A 14852-nucleotide genomic window follows, 5' to 3' on the forward strand; every position below is an offset into this window, starting at 1 on the left:
TTAAGCTAGTCTTCTAGTGATCCTGCAATTTCTAAGTAGTGTGGAGTATAAATAGCACATTGAAATATCTGCAGCCACTGTCGCATATCAGGAAAATATCTGTGATTTTTTTGGGGGGGTGACTAAGTCACAAGTTCAGCTAATACTAATTTAGTCTCTTTATTACATTATAAAAAAGATAGATTTCTGTTAGAGATTAGTGAAAATAAAAAAGTAATTTTCCCCAAGTTCATAGACGGAAAAAAAAAGATAGATTTCTGTTAGAGATTAGTGAAAATAAAAAAGTAATTTGCCCCAAGTTCACAGACTGCCTGAAATCTTTCAACAGTCCATAGACCCAGATTAGGAACCCCTGCTGTAAATCAGGGGCAACAAACTATATCCCACAGCCCATTTTTAATGGCTTGCAAGCTAACAATGGTTTTTACATTTATTAATAGTTTTTTTAAATCAAAAGAAGAAGATTGTGTGACACATAAAAACTACATGGCATTCAATTTCCAGTATCCATGAGCATAGCTTCTCCCGTTCATTTTGAATATTGTCTATGTCTGTTTCCACACTACAGCAGCAGTGCTGTGTAGTTGTCACAGAGGCCATTACAGCCTGCAGAGCCTCCACTATTACCATCTCTTTAAGAAAATAGTTTCCCAATTCCTGCTCCAGGCCATTACAACTTGGCCATACAGCTTGACTATCAGGGATTTTTTGGTTATGTTTTGTTTCTTTAGACATTGAGCAGGCGGGAAGATTTATCTCCTGCACTGTAAAAATCAGACCGGACAGGAGGTAGGGAGGGTGGAGAATGAAGGAAACAGACACGGAAGTGTGATTTCCTCTATGGCCCACCTCCTCATGAATTATAGGCAGCCTCCTTTCAGACGTGGCATCTACCCTGGCTTTCTACAGTGCACAGTGGGGAGGGTGACTTGTGATTCTGGTGTCTTGTCTACCTTCCCTCCTTCCCCCAAACACCAACATTGCCTCCTTCTGCCCCAGAGCAATGCAGCATCCTACTGAACTCTCAAGACAGCTTCCCTGTCAACACACAGGACTCAAGACACATAGGCAAGGATGGAAATATTCAACTCGAATAAATTTGGAAATTAGGGACTAGGTGGGTGGCTAGATAAGGGACATGGAACAGAATTAGTCTTCACATTGAACTGTATGGAAAGCCTTCAGAACATGTGGCTATCTTCATCATACTGTGAGTTTCAGTTATCTCCACTACGTAATTTTTTGTTTAAAATCGTTTCTAAGGCTTACAGAGACAAGAGGAAACCATTCAGCATTACCAGCCTATTTTCAAGCTTAAGTGGAAGATTCTTAAAACCAGACGTTTTCAAAATGTAGCTCTTCCATCCAATCTTTCTCTTTTGAAATGCGGCCACTTGGAATGGCTTGATCTTCCTACCTTTATTCCCTGTGAAAGTTGGGCAAATTTCAGGGGTGATACTGAAAGTCCTTCTGAGTTCAGCATGAACTAGAGCTCGCTAATCTTCTCTCCTGTCTTACCAGTAAGGACCATCATGTGCCTCCCATGATGACTAACAGCAGTGATGACCTTCAATGGGTCTTCCTTCTCCAGACCCCAAAGCACCTCCCAAGCCTTCCCTGTGCTTCTGAGTGCAGAGCCTTTCCTCCAATCCCATCTCTAATGAGCACCCTCCAGCCTCCCCAGGTGAAAAGGGGCCAGGCAGGCTGCAGGCCAGGAGCCAGAACTTACAGCAGGAAGCAAAGGGGCACTGCAGCCTTCTGCATGTGTTCTGGCAAAAGGTCACCACCTTCTTGGCACATGGCTATCAGAAAAAGAGATTGCAGCCCTGATCCTCTTTCAGCAGGGCTTAGACTAGTGCCTTCCAGGAAAAATATAATGCAAGTCATGTACACGATTTAAAATTCCTTAATAACTGCATTTTAAAAAGTAAAAAGAAATGGGTAGGTCAATTTTCACAATGTATTCAACCCAATATGGCCCACATATTGTCATTTTACCATGTACTTCATATAAAAAAATTATTAATGACCTAGATTATATTTGTAGGTCTGCTAAGTCCTCAAAATCTATGTGTATTTTACACTTACAATATCTTAACTTGGATCCTAAGTTATCATCACAAAGACTTAATATTTATTTTGATTTTATAAAGTAATAGTTTAAAAAGTATACTCACATACATATGTTGTTCCAGACCTACTAAAAAGGTTTCCAATAACTGAATTGGGTATCCATTTTTAAAGTTAAGTTAATTAAAATTAAATACAATTAAAAATCTGTTTCCTCACTTGTTTTCTATGCCTTTAAGACCTCAGTAGTCTCATGGAGCTAGTGGCTATAGTATTGGACAGCACAGCTTCAGACTTCCAAATATCTTTAAGCTGAAGAGGATCATAAGAAATGATCTCGTTCCACCCCTCTTTTAGGAAATTAGGAAGCTGGCACCCAGAGGAGTGCAGAGATTTTTCCAGGGTTTCGCAGAATGAGGCTGGGAAGCCAGTCCTCCTTGCTATCCACCTGCTGCTTCTTTTACCACACTGTACTTGCCAACCGTCAGTAGGGCGATTACTATAATTAAGCTGTCATTACTGTGCCTACCTTTAAGCTCCATTCAACATAACCTTAAGCTTTTAGAGCTATCAGCACAGGCACTCAAAAAGCTCTCTTTCATCACCTTTGCTTTGGTCAATATGTGGCAAAGCCACCCAGATGCTAACCGGTATCATATTGTTCTTGTCTCTCCCACGTCTGTCTCCTGTCATCACCTGGCCTCTGATGGCAGCAATATTTCATCCTGCTGATCCTGACAGATGGTGTCATCACAGACATGGCGGACACCCGTGAGGCCATTGTCCATGCTTCCCACCTCCCCATGTCGGTTATCATCGTGGGAGTGGGGAACGCTGACTTCAGTGACATGCAGATGCTGGATGGTGATGACGGGATTCTGAGGTCACCCAAAGGAGAGCCTGTCCTTCGAGACATCGTGCAGTTTGTGCCCTTCAGGAACTTCAAACATGTATGCATTTACATCTCGGGGGGCGCTTCCAGTGGGAGAGCAGAACCAGAGCACACTCACCTCTCTCATTTGTCTACCAGTGTTTGTAGTGACCTTCCACTCTCGAAGCGACACCACCTCCATTCCTGGGCCAGGCCCTCTCCCATAGCAAGGACATGGAGAGCTTGACTCTTTGGAGAAAGAAGCGTAAATAGAGTTATAGATGAGGAGGCATGCCAAAATTTTGCTATACTACATTTTATGGATGCTTGCAGTCATCCATATAATTTAGTGCCACTCACAGTTGGGCATCTTGTTCCCTGCCCAAGTGTGCCTGGCCAAAGTAGCAAGGAGAAGTGAAATTCACCCTTGGTTCCACTTGTCAAACCACATACCCTAGCAAAAGAAAAGCATATTTTCAAAATGATAGAAATCTATAATGAATCCTCTGTAAATACAGCAGCATCAAAGATTTGACTCCTTCATGAGCAGGATGACAAAGTTAGCTCAAAGGAGTAGAGGAGACAGTTAAATATGGTCCGTGAGGAAGACCAGAATAAGGTGTCTAAGATAGATTCAGAACTGGTTAGTGACTAATAGGGTAAAAAAAAATTCATAATATTTGAATTACCTTCTCTACTGAACAGAAATCATTTGCCTCCTATCAGTTTTCTATAGATCAACGACGACCTTCATAGCCTTGGGCTCTTACCAAAAAGAAATAGTCAGTCAGCATTGCATTCCTCGGTGGCCTTGAAATAGGCCCATTAGACAATTCTCCAGCATGACATAGAAATGGTACTCAGGAATAATGCTTCCATATTTCTAAGTGAGAGATAATTAGGAAGACCCTGGAAGAAGGAACACCTTTAAAATTTCCACCAAACCCTGTACCTGTCATGGAGCTACAGTCACCCACAAGGACACCTTCTGTAATTCATGAAAGGCTTCCTCAGGTCTAGTGATGGCCCTGAGGACTTTCAGAGCCCCCCAACTGCTGGGAGTCCGTGGGAGTAACATGTGTATTCATAGACAGCCCTCTATGTTCTTTTGTTTTGCACCCCTGATGAAAACTGCCCAAGAGCAGAGAATTTCTCCAGCCCCTGCTAAGGAAATAACCCACTGAGACTTTGCCCTCTGCTCTGCTGGTGGTGCCAACAATGCTGCTTCCAGGGGCTGGTGAATAAACTTGAGCTTTCCTGACAGAAGGAAATCTCCAGAATCTTCGGCATCCTGAGCTGCTCTGCAGTCTTTGGAAAAGAAGAGAATCCTCTCCTTCCTATGCTGCAGAGTACCCTCTGTCACTTGAGCTATTAATGCAGGGAAGTCTGTGTCCCCACATCTCAAGGATCCCTACTAGATGCTTCCACTGCCCACCTCCATTCATGGGGCTCAAGTCAGCTCTTTAGACCAAGGAGAGGAAGGGACAGGTGGCATGCCGTGCCATCTTCACCAAACTTCCCTCCTGATGCTTACTTTATAAAACTAGTCAGAAACTCTTGCTCAAATGAATCCCAATGTTCTTCACAGACAGCTTATTAGATATGTCCAAATACATCTGAATCCCAATTTGGGCTCACACTGGGAGCCCAGCTACCCTGTACAAGGTAATAATAAGGGGTGGAAAGGTGAATGGGGCATCATAACACACAAGACCCATCCCTCTACCCCTATACTTACCTTCCTGTAGTCCTGGTATTAGTGCCAGTGTCAGAGCCTTTAGCATGTGCTCTCAGAAATTGCTGTTTGATCTTATACCTTCTGTGAACATTCAGATAAATCACCAGCACAGCAGACTCAGCTGAACCCTAGAGTTTATGACCTTCCAGACCTTAGGGAAGTAACTGTGTATTCTAGGGCAGTGGTTCAACCTGTGGGTCATGACCCCTTTGTAATGATGAAAATACATTGAGACATTAGGAAAGTTGAGAACCACTGTTCTAGGGTATCTTGAGTGATGAGGTATTATTCATAACTATATGGCCACACAATTACCATTCTACTTTTAAGGAGTGATGCAGTATAACTAAAATCATTAAAGGAGCAGAAACTCAGCCCCAGGATACAGAGTGGCATACAGAGAGAGTTTCCAAGTAATAGCAGCAACAATTTCCCCAACAAGCTCTCAGGGCAATGCATGGGGAAAGGAGTAACTGTGTTGGCATATCCCATCTTCAATTTTTCCAAGGAGATTTTCAAATAAAAGAATCTGGTGGCACTCGTAGCTCAGTGGGTAGGGGGTCAACCATATACACTGAGGCTGGAGGGCTCGAACCTGGCCCAGGCCAGCTAAAACAACAATGACAACTGCCACAAACAAAATAGCTGGGCAAGGTAGCAGGCACCTGTATTCCCAGCTACGTGGGAGGCTGAGGCAAGAGAATCGCTTATGCCCTAGAGTTCAAAGTTGCTGTGAGCTGTGACTCCACAGTACTCTACCCAGGGCATCAGCTTGAGACTCTGTCTCAAGAAAAAAAAAAATAATTAAAATAAAAAAATTAAAAATTAAAGAATCTCACCAATTCATCTGTGTATGGACAACAAAGTATAGAGTTAAAAAGAAGTATTATTGTTTATAAGCAGGCTAAATTTGCTATAATTATGTTCATCAGTGAAGCTACTTACCACCCACGGTGTCCATGTTGGAGGGGAAGGGTATTCTTCCAGATGTTTTTGTCCTGCTCTATTTTGTCAGCCAGGCAAAAGAGGTAACCACACCATTCACCCTCACCCATAACTTTGCCTAAGTGAAAACTGATCAAAAAGTTCACTCCCTAGGAGATTCATGAATTTCCCCAAACCACCCTCTCCCTACCCCTCACCTCATGCACATGTGTACTACTAATACAGTGCCACCGAACCATGAAAGGTTCTAACCTCTATCCCCACGCCTCTTCCTATGCATACATGGAATGCCTGTTCTGTGCAAGGTACATAACTAACCCGGTCCCTGATAATAACCTCTTATTAGGGCCTACCTCTCAATGCTGTCACATTGGAGATTCAGTTTCCAGCACATGAATTTAGGGAACACATTCAAGACATAGCAGGCTCTAAACAATGTGTCTCTGGGCAGTTTATTTAACCTCTCCATGCCGATGAGGCAAATGATACATGTGTTGGAACATTAAAGTGGAATCTATACGCATAAAATGTAGTACAGTGCCTACTCCACTAGATGGTTAATAAATGCAGTTTTTGTTACAGTTAATACTAGCTGCTTTCATATTTTTTTGCCTTTTCCCAGTCAATTAATGCCCTCAAAGCCTTATTTGCTTTCCAAGAACACAGATAAGCAAAGAAGTGGGGGGATCACTTAGGAGCTGTGCTATCCAAAATGGTAGCCACTAGCTACATGTGGCTATTTAAATTAAATTTATTAAAATAAGATAGCATTTAAAACTCACTTCCTGCACCACACTAGCCTCATTTCAGGGGCTCAATAGTTGCATGTGGCTAGTGACTTCCACATTAGCACAATATCGAATATCTTCATCATTTGCAGAAAGTTCTAGTTGACTGCCCTGTTTAGAAAATTTTTTGGCTTCATTTAACAGCAGATCCATCTTACAATGGATTGCATGAGTGGTTCTTAATCAGGGGTGACATTTTTCCCCGGGAGACATTTGGCAATACCTGGAGACACTTTTATTGATGACAAATGTGGCACACATTTGCATCTACTGGGTAAAGCCAAGGATGCTGCTGATAAACATCCCACAATGCATAGAACAGTTTCCCCGCCCCACAAAAAATTATCCAGCCTCAAATGCTAATAGTGCCAAGGTTGAGAACACCTGGGTTATTCAAATAGGAATGTCTTTTTCTTATGCAGCTAGAAGTTAGAGGCTGGTGGTTGCTGCATCTGCGATTCAGTAGTGTCAGGGCCAGCACTATGTAATTTCCCTGACCGTTCCTACATGATGTTAAAATGATTGCCATCACTTCAGTATTTAGTACAAGAAAGAAAAAGGGGAAAGGAAAACAGAGCCAACCACACCTGTCCCTATAACTAGGAAAGAAAAGCTTTCTGAACACCATCCCCCAGAAAACTTCCATTTATATTTCAAAGGATTAAATTGGCTCACGTGGCCATCCCTGTATGCAAGGGGGGCTGGGAAATCAAGTATTTGATTTTCTAAACTTTATATGAGAAATGACCAGACAGAAAAGGGTGAAAATGATTTTTGTATCTACCCCAGTGTACACATGGACCATGCTCTAACACACAACCCTGAGCAGTTATTTATAAAAATAAAAGGGGTGAGGGCGTTTGGTGGGATCTCATCTAATGTGCACAATGTGAGGGTGTCAGCGTGCCTCCTAGGTGAAGGGGTCAACTACAACTTGAACTTTACCTTAGAAATGAAAACAGTTGTAACCTAAACATTTTTACCCTCATATTAATCTAAAATTTAAATAATTAATTAAAATAAATAAATAAGTCTGGGTGTGGTGGCTCATACCTGTAATCCTAGCACTCTGGGAGGCCAAGGCAGGTGGATTGCTTGAGCTCATAAGTTTGAGACCAGCCTCAGTGAAAACAAGACCCTGTCTCTACTAAAATAGAAAAAAAATTGAGGTAAGAGGATCTCTTGAGAGTTCCCAAGAGTTGGAGGTTGCCGTGAGCTATGATTTCACCGCACTCTATCCAGGGCAACAGCCTGAGACTCTGTCTTGAAAAAATAAATAAATAAAATAAAATAAATATATAAAATAGAAGGGCTTCTGTGGATCCCAAACATCCAGCATACTATGGCATCTTTAAAATGTGAGGGATCACTTTAGAAAAACTCTGAAATCTGAAAAACAATGTTTCAAGTTGTTTAAAGATATACATCTCATTTTTAGACTCTTAGATAGAAGGAATTCTTATTCTTTTCTATTTCACCTTGGAGAACATTAGGACTTAGGAAAACTGAATAGTTGAATGGCAAGTTACATAGAAAAGAAAGAACTAGAAACCAGGTCACCTGGCATTGAATCCAGCCCTCTTTCCTTTGAAATCTTAGCTTGTTAACTAATCACTCTTCCTCAAGTTTTCAACCTTTTCAATAATAGCCAATGATGAGGCTCAAGAAGTTGAAGTTACTTGCCCAGGACTTATGCCATTAGTACTAAATGCTAGAACCAGGTGTCAAATCCAGCTGTGTGTGAGATCAACCTCAACCTTTCTCGACTGTAGAGTCATCACCATAGAACACATGGTCCTGTGCCTCTGCCCCCAAATAATGCGGCATCTCCATAATGCTGGTAGACTAGAGGCTAAATTAATTACAGTCATATTCAAGACTCTTCATCACCTGACCTCAAGTTCATTTTCCAGCTGAATGCCCCAAACCTGCATCCCCAATGCACTCCCCCCCCCACATACACACACTTCCTTCAGACTCATCAGATGACTCATTGTCCCTAGAAGGATCAAATGCCATTTCTCCTACCCCTTCTCTATGTTTTTAAAATATACCCAACTTAGATGCCACCTCCTCTATATTTTAAATATATATCAGTTTAAATGCCACCTTCTCTTGGAAGCCTCCATGATAACTTTGTTTCCTATACACTGGTCACAGTGTTCATGACTCTCTAGATCAGTACTTCTCAAATGTTAATATGCATAAGAATCATAAGGGCATCATGTTAAAATGCAGATTCTGATTCAGTAGATCTCAGTTGGGTCTAAGAGTCTACATTGCTAAAAAGCACCCATGTGATGTGAAGCTCCTAGTCTGTAAATGTACCAGGTTCTAGGTACATTTACAGACCTCTAGGTAGGTTAATATTGGCCATGCAGAGCTCCCCTCACCTAATTACAACCTTCCTGATGGCAAGAACCATAGACCCATAAAACCTAGCTTAGTGCCTGGAACATAAATAAGTGTCTAAAACTATATGCAAATGACAAACAAAACTGCAGGACAACCCATTCTGTCATCAACTTTTACTCATCTTTAGATGTGAATAGTTTTATATATTGAGAGAGGCATACATAATGTAAAGATGAAATTAAAGGTCCATTTTCTACCAATCTGACAAGCCCTGCTTGAACTAGATCCTCAACAAATAATGAATGAGATTTAGCTTCTCAGAGACCTCAAATCCTTGAGGCAGAATTTGGATCAGATTCCTTTGATTGGGAGCCAGAGTCATGGTGATTTCTTTCTTCCTGCAGGCATCTCCAGCTGCCCTGGCAAAGAGTGTGTTGGCTGAAGTCCCAAACCAAGTCGTGGACTATTACAATGGCAAGGGGATTAAACCAAAATGTTCATCAGAAATGTATGAGTCTTCCAGGACACTAGCTCCATGAACTCCATACACTTTTATGAAGTTCTGAAATACTATTCCTGCTAATATTTAATACTTCTACTACTCCCATACTTAAAAAGAAAATACACATTTAAAAATAGCACGTTTTGGTGATTTTTAACTAACTGACAATTATTTTTGCATGTGTAGCCCCAGGGCCTGGATCTGTTAAGCCCTTGTATTGTCAAAGACTTTTTACAAAGAGATGCAAATAATAACAACTTACTCTTTACATTACAGCATGGCACCTTGAAATAAAATGGTATCTGTATCCGTTTTTTATACAGGTTTGTTGAAATTTTGCTAAATTTCTTATTATCTTTACACTGTAAAGCATTTTGAAACAATATTGAACGTTGATAGCCAAAACACACTTGGTTTTATCTGCTACAGGAAGAGAGACTTTTCAAAATGGCAGATGCATGGACTGTATTTTGCATGTTTAAAATAAAAAAAAAAAACCTCACACTGTTTTTGCAGTTATTATCTATAATTCCTCCCTGCTTAGACTGGTCTCTTTACTAAAGAAGAAGTTTATCCACCTAGAGGTCTTCTTTTGGAAACAGGTCTGGGGCATGTGACCCAGCACCTCATACTTTACTGTGCACAAAAATCACCTGAGAGTCTTATTAAAATTCAGATTTTGATGTGGTAGGTTTATGTGGGGCCCAAGATTTTACATCTCTAATGAGGTCCCAGGTGATGCTAATTCAGGCTTTCTACTGCACTAAGAGTAGGGAGGTTCTAACTTTAGAGTTTCATAATAGAGACCATCTGAAACAGGGCAGCTCCTACTCTGCTTGAGAATGGCATCTCTTCCCTGCCCGTAGCATAAAGGTCCTGCCTGTCTCAGAGGTGAGAGTAGAAAGTAATGAGACTGATTCCAGAAGCTGCACACCCCAAATCAGTCTCACTGCTTTATAATCACACCTCTTCCTTAAATTAGATGAGGGAGTGCTCACCCTGGCCAGCCCCTGCCCTCTTAAAGGTGGCATCACAGACCATCACATGGTTGGTTCCATCTTTTGTCAACCCCAAATATCTCAAAGAGTCTTCATTGGGACCATGACAATGAAAACCTGTCCACAGCAAATGGCCATGCAGTACAGTTCCCCACAGCTGGTCCACCAAGCTGACCTCTGAGCTTAGTGTGGGGCTGCTTTTTGCCTTTTTGTAATTGCTCTTGAGAGCCAACTTTATAAGCAGAAATGCCTGGAATCCTTGCTTTAGGTGGAAGAATTTTGTTTGAAAACACATATAAGCTGGCTAGTCTTGAACCAAAAGAAGGAATGTTTCACTTGTATGATCTCACAGGGAAACAGACAAGTGCTTGTAAGCATAAAAGACACAACAAAGTGGGGAAGTAAATCACAATGAAAAATAAATCTATTTGTTGTCTATCTGTTGGGGGAAGCAGTATTAACAAACAAATCAAATGCCTTGTATGATTTCCAGAGTTATAATTATAGATCCTTATCTTGCAAATACAAGTCAACCAAATGCACAACATTTTGGGAATGATGGCAAAAATGTATGACTGAAAAAACAATAAATACCTAAACTGTATTGTTTTATGAATAAATTGGTTACTTACAGCATTTTTTCTCATTGTGGTCTTGTTTCTCTTTCAAGGCAATTTTCTCACAGTGATTTATTTCATGTGGGTACCATAGCCTCAGACTGGGAATAGCTCATGCATGGAAACACATGGATCATTGCTTCTAACAGACAAAGAATTAAACTATTTAGGTACCATATCATAGAACTGGTGGTTGTTCTAACCCCAAACCAGAACAAGAACTTCCATGTCTATGTACCTAGAACCTAAGAAGAACTCAATAGATGTTTAATAAACATAGATGACTAATTGAATGAATGATAATGTGAATAGGCTTGTTAATGTGCCCAGTGGTCAATATTTAATCCATTGTAGATTTAACAGGAAGTGTTTGTGGCTATCAATCCAAATGACGCATCATGTCATTCTCAAGTATCTTCTGGGATCTCTATCTGTCAGGATCCCTTGGTTCTGTGAGATGGGGTGATGTGGACAGAGATTCAGCTTGCCCTAAAGAGCAGTTTACTTTCCTTTTCATAGCAAGACTCAAGTTCAGCTAAAAAGAATAATAAAAATAATATGCCACAATTATTAAAGGGTGTCTTAATTCATGTTGCTATAACAAAATACCATAAACTGGGGGGCTTAAGCAATAGAAATTTATTTCTCACAGTTCTGGGGTCTGTTAAGTCCAAAATCAAGATACCAGACAAATCGGTTCCTGGTGAGGGCTCTCTCCCTGGCATGCAGACAGCTATCTTCTTGTTGTGTCCTCACACTGTAGAGAGTGCAAGCTTTCTGATCTCTTCTTAGAAAGGCACCAATCTGTGGATATAAGCTAGTGTAGGTTGGCATTCCAGAGGTCTCAAGTGGGAAAGGCCCAGGGCTGAGGCCCCTCAGCTTAGAGTGACCAGACGTCCCGCTTTTGGCGGGACAGTCCCGCTTTCCAACATTTTGTCCCACGTCCCTCAGTGTTTTAAAAAAGTCCCGATTTTTGGAAAGAATGCATGAACGGGCGGGAGAACAGGAAGGGAATATATGGTTTTCAGCTGCCATGTGGCTATTTCTCCAGAATATGAGCTTTACATTATTTTTGTTAATTTTATAATGTTAAACTGTAATAATAACAAATAATTGCTGAGAAGTGATTATCGAGAACTGCTTATCAAAGTTTGCATTGTTGTCAGGCCCTGCCCTGCCCTGTCCCCTGCCCCACCCCGCCCCCACCCCCTGGCCATGTTGTCCCGCCTTACCGATGTTAAAATCTGGTCACCCTACCTCAGCTGCTCTGCAAGCCTATGGTGGCAAGGTGGGGCAGGGGGTCGGCATGTCCAGCAGAGTAGATGAGAAGCTAGTCTAGGAAATGTCTAAATGGAAATCAGCAGCTTAGAGATAGAATAAATAAAGCTAAAAAGGAACTGACAATTACCCTCAAGCAGTAGCTATCTAACCTGTGGACTGTAATTTTCCTCATTAAAACTCTAATATAGTGTCTTTTGATCTGTAGTTTAGTGCTCCATTGTCCTTCACCCTGAGAGCTCTCTTTCTTGAACAAAAGGCTGCCTTTTTAATTGTAACATGAGACTGATACCTCTCACTTTTTTATTTTGTATATGTGGCCCCCAAAACCCCAATAAAAAGACTTTGAGAATCGCCTCCAGACAGCACCTTGGATACTGTGTTGTCTCCCCAGGTCACTAGAAAGAAACTATGTATGTGAATTAATCGCATCTTCCCTCCCTTGATCTGCCAGACCACTGGCAATCGGGTAAAGTGTCTGCTTGGGGAACTCCCCATCTAGTGCTGCAGCTCCATCCCAGGTGGCAACACTAATCCCATAATGGAAACCCATTCTCATGACCTCATCTAAACCTAATTATCATCAAATGTCCTTACCTTCTATTACCATCATATTGGGGGTTAGAGGTTTAACATATAAATTTTGGAGAGACAAAAATATTCAGTTTATAAAAAAGGGTTACTGTGTGCCAGGTACTGTTCCAAATGCATATCATGTACTATCTCACTTAATCACTCCTCTTAGTCACACCTCTGCCTTAAACTCTTGGAAAGTGTACTCACCCTGGCTGGCCTCTGCCCTCTTAAAGGTGGCATCATGCACCATCACAAGGAAGTAAGAATTACTATTAGTCTCACTTTGCAGATGAGGAAATGAAACACAGAGAGGTTAGGGAACTTGCCAAAATCACACAGCTATCAAAGTCTAAGCCAGGCTATAAAGATAAACCTGAACTCATTGTGTCTGGCCCCTAAATCCGAACTCATTGTGTAATCCCCATTTTCATCTATAGCCTCTTTGCACTATACTCATTCAATTGCCATACAATGCAGCAGATTATTAGGAAATTTGAAAGAAATTTTAAAAAGACCTGTGCCCCAAATTCAGAAATATTCGTCTCATCTGATGATCCCAGCTTCTTCATTGTGGATTCTTTTTGTCTGGTGATATACAACTTCCCCTGGGCACAGTAGAAGATTCTCAGTCTACCACTAGGCCTTTTCAAAGACTTCTGGCCACCAAAGAGATGATTTAAATAGAATGTTACAAATACAGAGGCTTCTAGGAGCTAAGCTAGCCACGTGAATAAATGAGGAAGGATAGGGACATAAAGAGCAGAGTTAGGCCAGGTGGAATATGTTGTGCCTACAATCACAGTACTTTGAGAGGCCAATGCAGGAAGTTAACTTGAGCCAAGGAGTTTGAGACCAGCCTGGACAACATAGTGACTCCACATCTCTACAAAAATAAAACATTAGCCAGGTGCACTGGCACCTCTAGTTCTAGCTATTTGGCTGGAGTAGGAGGATCCCTTGAGCTCAGGAATTCAAGGTTGCAGTGAGTTGTGATCATGCCATTGCACTCCAGCCAACAGAGTGATACCCTGTGTCAAAAATAGAAAAGAGTGGAAAGGCTGTGGTCAGAGAAGGCAGCTGCTAAGCAGCTCCAGAATGTGGAACCAATGCCAGTCCATCAGTTTTCCAAGAGAATTGAAAAACCTGGGGTTTTACATAAAACCTACCAACCAGTAAATATTGAAAACCCATTCAAAACTCAACAATTGTTTTAAACACTATAAGGATTAAACTGCACAAATCAAATGAAAAATACCTGTGGGCTTAAGTTGGTTCTGGAGTGCACATTTGGAACCATTGAGTTATATCCAGGTATAGCTGCCCTCCTCTGTGCCTCAATAGATAATGTACACTCTTTAAACTTCTTGAGGACCCTAAAGAGCTTTTGTTTCTGTAGTTTATGTCTCTCAACATTTGTTGTATTAGAAATTGTAAAATGTACTGTGTTCATCAATTTATTTAAATAACAATAATAGACCCATTCGGTGTTAACATAAAATAATATTTTCATAAAAACTCTTATCTTCAAAACCAAAAACTAGTCAGAAGAACAGCATTGTTTTATCATTTGACAAATCTTTAGTGTCTTGATTAATAAAAAACGGCTTGATTCTCATAACAGCTCTTTCATTCAACCTCTTATGAAATGTTTCTAGTGAAGTACAATGTCGGAAATCTGGCTTCACGTGGATATGTAGTTGGAAAGGGGAAGGCTACTTTTAGCTTTTTTCAGATAATTGTGCATGTTATTCTTTTTATTATACCCAAACTCAACAAGTGGTTGTTTTTTAAATGTTAGTTGCAATGTAGAATAGGACATCATATTAATAAAACTTTCCTGACATTTTCAATGAGTCTTTTTCACATGCACAATTTTGTAACATCATCATTGTTCATTTGGAAACTAACGATCCACTCAATTTTTCAGATGTTTCAAATGCACAGTTTATTTTATAATACCAAAAAAATATGTTTTATTTCTATACAGTATCACTATTGATCTTGCCAGACAGTCTGGAAGTATTGAGAATCTATCAAATTATGATGGCAGATTCAGGTTTCTCAAAATTCTATTCTTTGCTAGAAAGCGCAAATGTTATCAGAGGCAACACATA

The 14852-nt window shown here is 40.7% G+C and overlaps 1 protein-coding gene across 2 annotated transcripts in view; it reads left to right on the top strand.

The window, feature by feature from the left end:
• The window catches only part of CPNE4 (copine 4), a 467500-nt gene extending 456592 nt beyond the window's left edge, over positions 1 to 10908 (top strand). For both annotated transcript variants that reach the window (XM_012804939.1, XM_003781701.2), the window contains 2 exons: positions 2784 to 3020; positions 9172 to 10908. In XM_012804939.1, the coding sequence (XP_012660393.1) occupies positions 2784 to 3020; positions 9172 to 9306 (372 nt within the window). In that variant the 3' untranslated portion in view covers positions 9307 to 10908. The remainder of the gene's footprint in view (positions 1 to 2783; positions 3021 to 9171) is intronic.
• Positions 10909 to 14852: the final 3944 nt, after the last annotated feature.

Source organism: Otolemur garnettii, unplaced genomic scaffold (genome assembly GCF_000181295.1).
Source record: "Otolemur garnettii isolate 467f Iridium unplaced genomic scaffold, OtoGar3 scaffold00002, whole genome shotgun sequence".
Lineage (NCBI taxonomy): Eukaryota > Metazoa > Chordata > Mammalia > Primates > Galagidae > Otolemur > Otolemur garnettii.